The 13,997-nt window shown below is 39.4% G+C and overlaps 1 protein-coding gene across 10 annotated transcripts in view; it reads left to right on the forward strand.

Moving 5' to 3' along the window:
• The window catches only part of tbc1d32 (TBC1 domain family, member 32), a 292,534-nt gene that overhangs the window by 18,475 nt on the left and 260,062 nt on the right, over window positions 1-13,997 (forward strand). For 9 of the 10 annotated variants that reach the window (XR_013887018.1, XR_013887019.1, XR_013887020.1 and 6 more), the window contains 3 exons: window positions 2,224-2,382; window positions 4,517-4,678; window positions 6,639-6,816. Coding sequence is in view for 7 of the 10 variants with exons in the window: in XM_080192537.1 (XP_080048663.1) it covers window positions 2,228-2,382; window positions 4,517-4,678; window positions 6,639-6,816 (495 nt within the window). In the remaining 3 variants the exon portion in view is untranslated. The remainder of the gene's footprint in view (window positions 1-2,223; window positions 2,383-4,516; window positions 4,679-6,638; window positions 6,817-13,997) is intronic. The other variant, XM_080192539.1, reaches the window with a different exon arrangement.

Raw genomic sequence — 13,997 nt, forward strand, 5'->3', positions numbered from 1 at the left:
CACCTAACCTGCTGTTCAAGACCTGAAGTGGCTGACAATGTGAGTGGTAGGAGCACTGATCACAGTTTAAAGAGATGTGTATTGTCTCCAGACAGTACAGTAAGTGAGGTTTTGCAAACCCAGGCAAGTCACGGGGGTTACAGATAGTGCGACATGAACCCAAGATCCCTGTTGAGACCGTCCTCATGTGTGCGGAACTTGGCTATCAGTCTCTGCTCAGCGACTCTGCGCTGTCGTGAAGGCCGCCTTGGAGAATGCTTACCCGAAGGTCAGAGGCTGAATGCCCGTGACCACTGAAGTGTTCGCCAACAGGAAGGGAACAGTCTTGCCTGGTGACTGTCGAGCGATGTTCATTCATCCGTTGTCGTAGCGTCTGCATGGTCTCCCCAATGTACCATGCTTCGGGACATCCTTTCTTGCAACGTATCAGGTAGACAATGTTGGCCGAGTTGCAAGAGTATTTACCATGTACCTGGTGGATGGTATTCTCACGTGTGATGATGGTGTCCATGTCGATGATCCGGCATGTCTTGCAGAGGTTGCTGTGACAGGGTTGTGTGGTATTGTGGTCACTGTTCTCCTGAAGGCTGGGTAGTTTGCTGCGAACAATGGTCTGTTGACCATTGACCAAGGCGGCCTTCACGACACACGACAGCGCAGAGTCGCTGAGCAGAGACTGATAGCCAAGTTCCGCACACATGAGGACGGTCTCAACAGGGATCTTGGGTTCATGTCGCACTATCTGTAACCCCCGTGACTTGCCTGGGTTTGCAAAACCTCACTTACTGTACTGTCTGGAGACAATACACATCTCTTTAAACTGTGATCAGTGCTCCTACCACTCACATTGTCAGCCACTTCAGGTCTTGAACAGCAGGTTAGGTGTAAGGATTTGCATTTTAATCAGTAATCTCTAAACTGTCTGTGCTTTATATGCTCAGTCTGAGGCCAGAACTCTCCATTCACCTGACGAAGAGGCTGTCCCCTCGAAAGCTAGTGAGAATATTATCAAATAAATAGGTTGGACTAAAACCTGGTGTTGTCAGACTTTTTACTGTGTTTACGCCAGTCCAACGCCGGCATACCCACATCATGACATCCCCAGTAGCCAGTGAGGATACAAAGATTTCTCTCAAGGCGCAGCAATTTCCTCCCTTGCCTCTCTTAGTATTCTGGGGTATATCCCATCAGGCCCTGGGGACTTGTTTAACTTAATGTTTCTCAAGAACACCAATAACACCTTTTTGATCTCAACATGACTCAAACTATCTACACATCCCTTCCCAGCCATTTCCTCTGGCTCCACACATAGATCCCCTCCTTTGTCCTTGAGTGACCAACCTCCTCCCTGGCTACCCTCTTGCTCTTTATATATGTATAAAAAGCCTTGGGATTTTCCTTAATCCTGCTGGCCAATGCTTTTTCATGAACCGTTTTAGCTCTGCTTACTCCTTGGTTAAACTTCTTTCTACTTTCCTTGCATTCCACATTTGCTTCGTGTGTTCCTAGCTTCCTACCTTTGACAAATGCTTCCTTTTTCTCTTTGACTAGGCTTGCAATATCTCTTGTTATCCAAGGTTTGCAAAACTTGTCATAATTATCCTTCATCCTTACAGGAATGTGTCGGTCCTGCATCCCTATCAGCTTACACTTGAAAGCCTCCTACGTGCCAGATGTTGATTTGCCCTCAAACATCTGCCCCAATCTACATTCTCCAGTTCCTGCCTAATATTATTGTAATTAGCCTTCCCCCAATTTAGCGCCTTAACTTGAGGACTACACTTATCTTTATCCATCAGCACTTTAAAGCTTACTGAATTGTGATCACTGTTCCCTGAACTGCTCCCTTGCTGAAACATCGACCTCCTGGTCAGCCTCTTTCCCCAATACCAGATCCAATATGGCCCCTTCCCTGATTGGACTATCTACATGCTGTTGCAGGAAGCCCTCCTGGATGCTCCTTACAAACTCTGCCCCATCCATGCCCCTAGCACTAAGTGAGTACCAGTCAATATAAGGGAAATTAATATCTCCACCACAACAACCCTGTTACTTTTACATTTTGCCAATTTCACCAAGCTAATTTTCTATCCGTGCTGCTACTGTCCTCTTTTATTGATTTCCTTTATGTGTTGATTAATTCATTTTTAGTGAAAATAATCTTTCCTAGAATAGACTGTATTATCACATTCTGAAGTTTAATCATTCTTATTATACTTACAGCAAAATGTCCCATCTTTCCAGCAAGGTTGAATCAGAACTTCAGCCTTTGCTTAGACAACTACTGAAGAGCATAAAGGAGAGAATCTCAGGAGCACCTTCAGTCGAATGTGCGGAAGAGATCTTGCTGCACTTGGAGGAAACTGATGAAAATTTTCATAAGTATGTTAAGAAATGCTATCACTGGTTGATTTAGATGCTTAATTGAGGTTGACCCTCAATTAAGAGGCCCAAATTAATTTATAGTTGCAACTGGCATTCGCACACTGGTTTTCCTGGAGCAAAATTGATCTAGAAGGTGGTAAGAAATAGCTGATATTTTTCCCATTGTTCTGTATGACTTCTAATATGAGGAATCGATGAATTAACTTCAATACTGGCCTTTTCAATCTTCACTTACTATCCCAACAATAGAGGATAGTATGGATCAAGGTGAGAAGTGTAAAAATTACAAAAATAAGATGAAAAAAACTTTACTGCAGAATGTGGGAAAGTTTTTAATAATTTCATTGAAAAGATGCTATTTGAGAATATGGGAAAGCAAAACATTTTTCATTACGAATTTGTTCTTTGAAAGATATCATTGGGAGCATTCCATTTACTTTCTGTACTGTCACATGCCACTGTTGCGATCTTAACTTCCAGTATCGCTTGTTAGAGGCCAAACTATAAGGATGATATTCCTTTCTCTCTTGCAATTAAATTGATTATTGTGATTATTTATCCTTAACTTCTTACAAAATACTTTTTATGACCGACTTAAATTGCTTATGTGTATACTATTTTTCTGATTCTTCATTTTGGACTGTAAAGACTTAGTCTGGGCTTAATACAGTTCAAACAAATAATTTGAGCCAGACGTTAGTATTATTGCACCTAAACAGCCATAATACTTACCTGGAGAAATGTGAAATATATAGTCAGGAGAACAGAAGATATATTTGGACTATAAAGCTGTGAAGTTCTCCCATCAGAAAAAGATGACGAAATGATGAAAAGCAGAAAGAAAGTATATAACATTACAAATGAATAGAATAGAATCCTTCCAGCGTAGAAGGAGGCTGTTTGACCCATCAAATCTACATCGACTCTTCAAAAGAGCATCCCACCCAGGCCTCTCCTCGGCCTACCCCAATAACCCCATGTATTTGCTGTGGCTATTCCAGCTACACATCTTTGGACATTTGGGAGGAAACTGGAGCACCCGGAGGAAACCCACACAGACACTGGGAGGACATGCAACCTCCACAGAGACAATGACCCAAGGCCAAAATCAAAGCTAGATCCTGGTGCTATGAGGCAGCAGTGCCAACCACTGCGCTACCATGCTGCCTGAAGGTGGGAGAAATTAAGAATAAATTTTAGCCAATAACAACTGAGTTTGACAGCCTAAATACCAACAATATACTATTAATAATTTCAAAAGTACTTTTATTTTCCTGTGTTCTCCACTCTGTACCACCTCTCAGTTGAGAGTGGTTGGTATCAGCTTATACCTCTCAAAGTTCAGTGGGGGACTTTCAAATATCGCACTGCCTCTCCAAGGCCACATGCGCACACACACCCCGAAGACCCGTGTGGGCATTGCATTGACTTTGATGTTGCTGGCGAGAGTAGTAACTCATCGTGTTATAATGTGAATATATGAGCCAGTGTTACTTTGGTTATACCAACTTAATTTTCTATTCTAATAAAAATTGATAGATGTTTGGTTATTGGTGTAAAAGTTCAGCCACAATCTTTTTGAGTAATGGAGCAGGCTCGAAGGACCAAGTAACCTACATTGCCTATGACTTATTTTTATGTTCTAGTTGACTACATTTTTATTCCTAGTGAATGATGGAGATTTATCCTGCTTACTATTTAGAGAAATTGTGAATATATTTGTGCAAAGTTTATTTATGATTCCATTGAAACAAAGCACAGTGAAAATCTTTAACCATAGATATTTCCATTATTCTCGGATGCACTTCAAAGTTTAACCTTTAACTTGAGCAATTAAATTGACTGTGATGCCTTATTCAGTTTACTGATTCAGTGACAAGATGGGGAAATCTAAAGTTAAGAACCAAAGCCTTTTATGATCACCAGTTTCTTTGTTTTGATTTGAACCAAGTGAACAAATTTGTGAAGAAAATCAACAAATGAAATTTTTTTGTACATCCATTGGTTCATCTTACAATTTTAGTCAAAAAACCTTTTGAGCTGATTGTAAAATGGCTTAAATTGATGAACGTATCACTTATTCTTTCAGTTAGAATCTTAATTTCTTTTCAAATTTCTGTCTTTTTCTTAGTTATGAGCTGGTGAAGTATCTGCGGAATTATATAGACACTGCATTGGGCTCTGTGATTGATGAGGAGACTGAGAAATGTACTGCTGCAGAGGGCCGATCTCTAGGTTCTGGCCAAGACACACTTGTTCAACAAGTTACAAAGAAAACTCGGGAATCTGAAGAGTAAGTTGTATAAAGAATAAGTTGCATAAATTATGGCCAAAATTGTTCCCTGCATTTGCACCCAGAAGAACACTCAGTCAGGATATGAATAATATTTGTAATTTAAAAGATTGTAGGTATTTGGACATAAGGCGAGGATGTTCATTCAAGATTGGAGGATGTTCAGTACCGTTCGTGACTCCTCCGATACTGAAACTTACTGTGTCCATCTTAGACAGCATTCATGCTTGGATTGATAAGTGGCAAATAACATTTGTGCTGCACAAGTGCAAGATAATGACCATAAACAGAATCGAACCTTCCCTGCTTTACATCCAGTGGCATTAGTATCATTCCGTAGACTACTATCAACATTCTGGGGGTTACCATAGATGAGGAACTGAACTGGAGCAGTCATATAAATACTGTGGCTACAAGAGTAAGTCAGAGGCTGAGAACTCTACGGAGAATAATTCACCTCTTGACTTCTCAAAGGCTATCTATCAGGTACAAGTCAGGACTGTGATGGAATGCTGTCCACTTGCCTGGCTGTGTGCAGCTCCATCAACAGTCAAGAAGCTTCACACCATACAGGACAAAGCTCACTTGATTGGCACCTCATTTCCACATTCAATTTTCACGCCCTCTATCACTGATGCACAGTAGAAACAACGTCCACCACCTAGAAGATGCACCGCAGCAACTTACCAAAGTGGCTCTAACAACACATTCTCAATCTGTGACCTGTACCACTGAGAACAAGGGCAGCAGATGTATCTAAGAACCATGACCTGCAAGTTCCCCTCCAAGTTGCAAATCATGCTGACTTGTTTCTTTACTGCTGCTAGGTCAATCCTAACAATACTTTGGAGTATATACAGTATATATTGCAGAAGTTTGAAAAGGTGTCTCACCACCACTTTCTTCAGGGTTGTTATGGGATGGGCAATAAATATTGGCCCAGCCAATGATGCAACACCGCATGATGTGTTTAGACCTGCTCTGAGATAATTTAAGTTTCATGGAAATGAACGTTAGCAAATCCTCAACTACGCATCCCTACATATGTGGAACGTTCCAGACATCCAGTGGGGACCTGTGCTGATTGGTTAAGTAGCAGTAAGAAAAAGCATTCAAAGGATGACTGATGCACTGTTCCATAGGACTGGAAGATTATCACATTTAGATCTGATGGACAAGCAAAGACAGAAACTGCAAAGTTTATAGAGTGACTGGCTTTTTCAATAATTAGAGCAATTGTTCATATGCCTATGTAAGAATTTGAAACCAGAAGGAACTCCACCCCTTAATGTGCAGGTAATCGGTAATGGAAGACTGCAAATGTCTCATATTAACAGACAGCACCAGTGTGCCTACTGTGATATCTCTCATTGCAATCCAGTAATGGCGCTCATTCTGGGAGAAGATTGTTTTATAAAACTGAATAGCAATGATCCAAATGACTTCTAGTCTTACATCCTGCATCCTGACCCCACACAGGAAATATTAAATAGTCTTAAAATTCTCCCACTCCATCAGAGTGCCTCTCCTGGCAGTGCAGAGATAAATTCTGCCAGCTACCTTACTGTGCAGCTTTGTGGATGCCATGTTTACGTTAGTGTGATGGATGGATGCCTGTGTGATAGCTTGATGCCTGTTTTCCATTGACTGTCACTACCATCTGCTTCTGGAATAAGGATACTCTTGTCTGTTTAGATGACTGAGAACCAAATCTCCTGCAGCTTTCTATGTGCAACTGGATATATGTTTGTTGCTTTAAGTCTTGGTCAGAGCAGGGACCATCTTCATCAGCTTGGTTTTTAAATTTATTTCTTCATTTATGATGTTTCAGCATACTGAGCCAACAGGATCAAATTTCTGCTTTGTAAAATTACTGAAGGATAAGTAAAGTACTATTGGTTTAATAATGAGCTAAAGTTTATTACTTTGTAAAATGTTAGTTTGTCATGCTTTGTTACAGGTACAAGGAGATGATGAAATCATTGAAAAATACTATGATGATAGTAGTTGAATCTCTGATTAATAAATTTGAAGAAGATCAGCTAAAGAAAGAAGAACTACACCGAAGAAAACAGCATGAGCAGCACACTAGTTACTGCATGGACAGTTGTTCTGATAGTGGATCCTCATTCAATCAGGTAGATAACATGCTTCTTGTTCAGTGGGCTTTCTTTGAGTTTTTTATATCACTCAGTGTTAACAATTTGGCCACTAGTTATGGTTGTTCACTAGTTATAAAGTGCAAGGACCTTGGAGAGTTCTTTCTCTCCTTAAACCTGAGTAAAAATATTCAGATTGTAGTGTTTAATTGTTTATGTCATCACACTGTAGCTCTAATCAAGTGAGCAAGCTGGCCCACTTTTCTCGCTCACTAAAAGAAATCACCTTGTCTCCTAGTTAGTTGCAGATCAATGTAATATATCAAGGGGCTGTACAGATTGTGCATTGTGAAATTCAGATCTTCGCGGTGGTGAGTTCAATGGACCAGAGGTAATTTCTTCTGTTAATGAGTGGGAAAAGTGGGCTGGTTTGCTCACTTGATTAGGTGGTTAGAGTAAAATGCAGAATGACACCAACAGCCTGGGTTCAATCTCTGAACCATGACTGACAACGAAGAAGCTTGCATAAGAGCGCAGTTGAGGGGAAGTTTGTCTGCTATTCCTTCTTGCTACTGTTCGGTTGATTGGTATGGCACCATATTTGATATTGTATGAGATCTGCTACAAATTAACACAACAGATAAATAGCCTTCCAATAATCGCACTGACTTGTGCTTAGTGAATGGCCAATTGGGAAACATTTCAGGTTGTCCCTACTTATGAAATTTTATAAAAAAAGGAAATTAAAATTCTTTTAGAAGGAAGAGTTAAGGAAATAAAGGAGTATTTAAAGTATTTTCTATGTATCTATATAAAATGGTTAGAATTTTTTGTAAATATTAACATATCAGCCTGTTAGCCGATTCTGTTCAAAGCAATTGTTCTCAAAAATCAAATAAATACTTGTTACTCCTTTAGGTGGTGCTGTGACAAGTCTTTTCAGTGTTAAGTGTTAGGTAGTACACAACCTCTGCTGCTTTGTATAACACATCACTTTGTGAATGCATAATTTGGTCACCAGATTTCTGGAAATTGCTTAAACGGTTTCTATTATTTTCTTTGTTTATAGTAACTGAAACATTTAATGTTCAAAAATAAGAGTTTAAGCAAAACAAAATTTGCAAAACAATTTTTTTTAAAAAATGGTTACGTTTATCTATTGAGTTATATTTTCTGTATTAATGTTTTCATAATAATTCTTCTATAGGCATTATTTTAACCCAGAGCTGTAACACTGTGAGCTCAATTTATATCCTGTAGCTAGAGAGTATGTACAGTGTCCCAAGGTGTAACAGCGCATTTCAGGCAGCTGCACTGATGAAATACCTTACGCCGGATTCTTCCACTTTCTACACTGCAGCTTTCTTCAAATAATTTTACAATATAGGAGGACAAATTTTTTGAAAATTGTTTTTGAGGCAACATTTATATTGAGCAGCTTTTAAAGCAAAGGCTTTAAAAGAATGAGAAAAACATCGGATTACACACTTGTCTATTAAGCAGAGAGAGAAAGAAAGACACTAGGAATAGTGAGGGAGAGCCTTCATTGTAGCATTAGACCAATTTCAAAAAAAGACACCAGTTGAATTTTGAAATTCAATTTAATCTAATTTGAATGATATAAGTCACTTGAGCCTTGTTAGAAGAGGTATAATATATGGGACCTACAAAGCTAGGTCAGAATGTAAGCTGTGAAGACACAGAGGCGACAAAGATATAGACAGTTTCAGTGATGGACATTTAAACTGATAAGTAATTGGATATAATCCACTAAGGACTGAGGGCACCTTTCTTCATTAGAGTAAGAGAGGTAATTGCTTATATATAGCTTGAAGAGCACTAATCTGCAAGTGTATGTGGGAGAATGAATATCGTGTGGGGGAAATGTGAGGTTATTCAGTTTGACAGTCAGAATAGGAAAACAATTATTTTATAAAGATGTGCAACTTTTAAATATTTATGTTAAGAGAAACGCAAGTGTACTTGCAGAACAAAGGCAAGTTCATATGCAGTTTGTTAGGAATAATTGGGGAAGTTAAAACAAACAAAAAGTAGAAAAAACTGCTGTTGCCTCACAACAGGGGATCAGAGAAAAAATCCACACAAACAGGGAGAGACGAGGAAAGCAGTTTTAGTTAGCTAGCATGGATATGCCATATCCATGTGAAGCCATGAAGGTCTAAGACTCTAGCCGAAAATGACACCAGACTGCTAAAGAAGTAAGTTTAAGGAACTTGTGTGCATTACTGTGAAGTTAAAGTCATTAAATTTAGTGATTTTTCTGGATTTCAAGGGAGCTACCAATTGTGGAAGGATTTTTAGTGAATATTCAGAAGTCGACTGGAAAAGAAACCTCTTTGCAACTGAACAAGTCTACCTTTGATGTGCAAATAGTAGTACCCTTTCACTGAAATATTGATTCTGTAAAGGTATTGCTGGGATAAAAGGGATGGCATCAGTTGAATCCTTTTTCTCTTATTGCTTATATTGAAACCTTTCCAAGCTTTTTATTGTCTAGTGTAAGAAAGTTAATGTTTCTTGTTTAATAAATGTTTTATTCTTTTGTTAAAAATTCAACAGCAGACTCCTGTGAATCTGTTCAGTAAAATCCTCCACAGTTTAAGATAAATAAGTTATATAAAGCCAGATTCCATTCTGGGGTCTACTTGTTCAATAATAACATCAGCTGGGATCATAACAAGGTGCAGTGACTGAGAGGCAAATTTTTTGTTGGCCTTTATTACAAGGGACTTCTGTATAAGAACAGGAAAATCTTGCTACAGTTGTATCCAGCTTTAGTGAGACCTGATCTGGAGCACTCAGCATAATGTTAATCTCCTTGTCTAAGGAGGGATGTATTTACCTTGGAGACATCCAGTAATCGTTCACTAGATTGTTTCCTGGGATGGGGGGATTGATTTAGAATGAAAGGTTGAGTAAATTGGGCATGTGTTTCCTTTTAGAATTTTATAGGTAGGAATTTAGAAGAATTAGAAGTAACCTCATTCAAATGTACAAGATTTTGACAATGCTTCATAAGGTACATGCAGCAATTGGTTGACACTGGCTGGGGAACTAGAACAAGGGGCACTGTCTCAGGATTGATCATTTATGTTTAGTTACCCTAGGGTTGATCATTTAGATGGGAGAAAATATCTTCACTGAGGAAACTTCGGACTTGATTACCCCAGAGGGTTGTGGATGTTTCATCACTTTAACTGTCAATTAATTATTTATGAAGCCGATCTTAGTCGCTCACCTATGAGAAAGACCTCATGAGAAAGACCTCATGAGACAGAGGGAGATTGATAGGTATGTATTTTCAGCTGATAAAGTAGTTTTATTCATACTGTTGATTTCTTCTCATGAACTAATAGGAAGGGAGGTTAGGAAAGTAACTGATAGGTTGAGGGTGATGCAGTGTCTTATCATTTGCCTTTTGGAGAAGAACAGTTATTAGTGGAAGGAGGGAATAGATCGATGATTAAGTGTGATGCTTGAGCAAGGATGAGGGAAGAGTATGAGGTTTCATCAGTTATTTCAACTGTGATTGTATTGATCAAGTAAAGTGAAGAGCATATTGGGAAGGTAAAGGGTTGGATTCTGCATTGGGAATAAGAGGATAGGGGCAAGCATGAGTAATTGAGGGAAGTATTGGACTGGGAGTTGCTGAGTGCTACCGTTTCCTCAAAACCACAGAATGCAGACTGCAGCCATTGGTGGATCCCCTTTTCACACTATGACGTGTCACCTATGACCTCCACCTGAAAGAAAAGAAAGGCAGAGAGAGAAACAGGAGTAGAGAGAGATAGAAATGAAAAGGAAAGAGGCAGAAGAGGAAATAAAAAAGTTATGACACAGGGACAGTAGAAAAATCTATATTCATGATTTACTGTATACAGCACCACATGAATCATAGAGTATTACAGCACAGGAGGAGGAATTTGGCCTCTTGAACCTGAATTGGCTCTTTTTTCATTGGACTCTGATAATCGAACTGCCTGAATTGGGATTATTGTACATTAGTGGCTGCTCTCTCCCCTTCACTGGCCCCCAACCACTCTGGAGACATGAGGTCTGACTCTGAAAAGATTTTTGTTTCTATTCATTACTGTGATTATATTTAAAACTCCTTTAACCATTTTCAAACCTTTTCAAATTGGGGCAGTAGAGAAACTAGCTGGGGCGAAGTTGGTTATTCACAATCAGATGTTTTTCTCTGCTGATCTAAATCTTATAGTACGGATATTCATCATAAGTCAGGAACACACACATTTTCTTTACAGGAAAAATAATATTAATAATATGCAAACCATTTGCTAATGTAACATCTTTCTTTAAAGAGTTTGAAAACTATGAGATGCACAAAAAAATTGGCAAATAACAGTGGCAGGCAAAGACCTATAGTGATACACACATTGCAAGTGAAGAACAGCTATATCAGGAAGTAGCATTTTTGTTATTTTAAAATCCTGGAACTTGTCAGAAGAAACATGACTGAAGGAGGTAAGGAATTCTGTAGTTTTGAGAAATATAGGGAAAAAATGAATTACCAACAGTTAGCAATTAATGCTTTGGAAATTACAGGACTGTAGAAAGTGATGTGGACCGACCAGGATCATACAAATAATATTGGTAGAATAGACAAAGACTGTAATAGAGCATGGTTTATGGCTGAAAGTGAAGGAGGTAACATTTATTAGAGAACAAGCTGCCATGGGCAGACAGGTGAATTGCTAAGACATGACAGAATTTCCAAGAAGTGTTAAGTGATGCGTTTTGAAAGGAAGAATGAGGAAAGACAGTATAAACTAAATAGTACAACTTAGAGCATGCAGAAACAAAGATCTGTGGTTCATGTAGAAATCTGTGAACATGACAGAATAAAGCTGATTTTTAAAAAAAAAACGTACTGGATTCTTGGCTTTTAAATTGAAGTATAGCATACAAAAGCAAATAGATTATATGAAAAATCTTTATAATTTGCAATAGATGCCATATTCATTCTGATTTTTAAGAAAGGATGATGCTTTTGAAGCATGACAATCAAACATGATGAAATAGATCAAGTTGACTTCAAAGTGGGTGGCATAGTGGATTAGCACTACTGCTTCACAGTGCCAGGGACCTGGGTTCGATTCCAGCCTCAGGTGACTGTGTAGAGTTGGCACGTTCCCCCCGTGTTTGCGTGATTTCCTACCGCACTCCAGTGATGTGCAGGTACGCTGGATTGGCCATGCTAAATTGCCCCTTAGTGTCACGGAGATTAGTGGGGTAAATACACAGTTATGCGGATAAGACCTGAGTGGGATTGTTGTCGGTGCAGGCATGATGGGCTGAATGGCCTCTTTCTGCACTGCAGGGATTCTATTCTATGAAATTCTTCTTTTAAAATACTGTGTCGTTGCAATAGAGAAGTTGTGCGATGATTTTTTCAGCATCACCAAAACCTGACATCTTTTTATCAGTCCCAAGATGTAAGAAATATGTTTTAAATTTGTTACAATAATGTTATGTTTCACTTTTATTTTGTTTTAATGAGTAAAACTAGTTAGAGCATAAGACATAGGAGTAGAATTAGGCCACTCAGTCCATCGGGTCTGCTCCACCATTCAATCATGGCAGATATTTTTCTCATCCCCATTATCCTGCTTTTTCCCCATAACACCTGATCCCCTTATTAATGAAGAACCTATCTATCTCTGTCTTAAAGACATTCAATGACCTAGCCTTCACAGCCTTCTGCAACAAAGAGTTTCACAGATTCAACACTCTCTGGCTGAAGAAATTTCTCCTCATCTCTGTTTTAAAGGATGATCCCTTCACCCTGAGGTTGTGCGCTTTGGTTCTAGTTTTTCCTACTACTGGAAGCATCTTCTCCATGTCCACTCTAATTGACAGAGAAGAATGCTATTTTCATACAAGGTTTCAGTCTCTTATCTGTGTATATGGAGTTGGCTTTCTTATAATCTGTTTTAACCTTTTGGGTAGAGAATATCCTTTACAACTTACAAACTAGGCACGTTTTGCACCATGGTGTTAAATATTAAGAAGTATAATAAGAATAAAGTACTAGTGAGAGCAGGAATAGGAGAATAGACCAGATGAATGTGTGGCTGGAGAGATGCTGGAGGAAGGAAGTATTACGGTTCCTGAGACATTGGGATCAATTCAAGGCAAGATAAATGGTTGGGTGCACCCCAGCAGAACAAGTGATAAAGAGGTGGGAACCTGAGCAAAGAGACACAAGAGAGGGAAACAAAGATGGAAATGAAAGGCGAAGTAGAAAGCAAAAATGGAAGGCAGAGGAAACAAGGGCTAGCAACAAATCGGGCCATAGTACAAAAACTTGTGTGTAAGAATGTTAAGACAAGTCTAAATGCACTGTTTCTGAACGTGTGAAGCATTTGCAATAAGGTGGATGGATTAACAGCACAAATTGATGTAAATAGGTATGATATGATTGTGATTACGGGGACATGGCCGCAGAGTGATTGATGTTTGGAACTGAAGATCCAAGGTACTCGATATGTATGAAGAACCTTCGAATGTAAGCACACAAGAACTAGAAGCAGGTGTAGGCAAATCAGCCCTTAAACCTAATGTGCCATTCAATGGTTGATCTCACCTTGGCCTCATTTCCATCTTGCTGCCTGCACCCCCGCCCCCATAACCCTTCATCCCGTGACTAATTGAAAACCTATCTATCTCCTCAAATTTGTTCAGAGTCCTGACGTTCATAGCACTCTGGGGCAGAGAATTCCACAGGTTCATGACCCTTTGAGTGAAGTAATTTCCCCTTATTTCTGTTATAGGTCTCAGAACGTCAGAAATAGGAGCATGAGTAGGCGATCTAGCCCTTCGAGCCTGCCCTGCCGTTCAATAAGATCATGGCTGATCTGAAATGGATCAGTTCCACTTTCCCGCTTTCTCCCCCTAACCCTTAATTCCCTTGTCTGTCAAAAACCTATCTACCCGTGACTTAAATATATTTAGCGAGGTAGCCTCCACCACTTCAACAGGCAGAGAATTCCAGAGATTCACCACCCTTTGCGTGAAGAAGTTCCTCCTCAACTCCGATCTAAACTGCCCCCCCTTATCTTGAGGCTGTGCCCTCTAGTCCTGCAATCCTTTCTAAGTGGGAAGAATCTCTCTACCTCTACCCTATCCATCCCTTTCATTATCTTATATGTCTCTATAAGATCCCCCCTCATCCTTCT

Source organism: Carcharhinus amblyrhynchos, chromosome 7, assembly GCF_965287045.1.
Source record: "Carcharhinus amblyrhynchos chromosome 7, sCarAmb.v2.hapA, whole genome shotgun sequence".
NCBI lineage: Eukaryota > Metazoa > Chordata > Chondrichthyes > Carcharhiniformes > Carcharhinidae > Carcharhinus > Carcharhinus amblyrhynchos.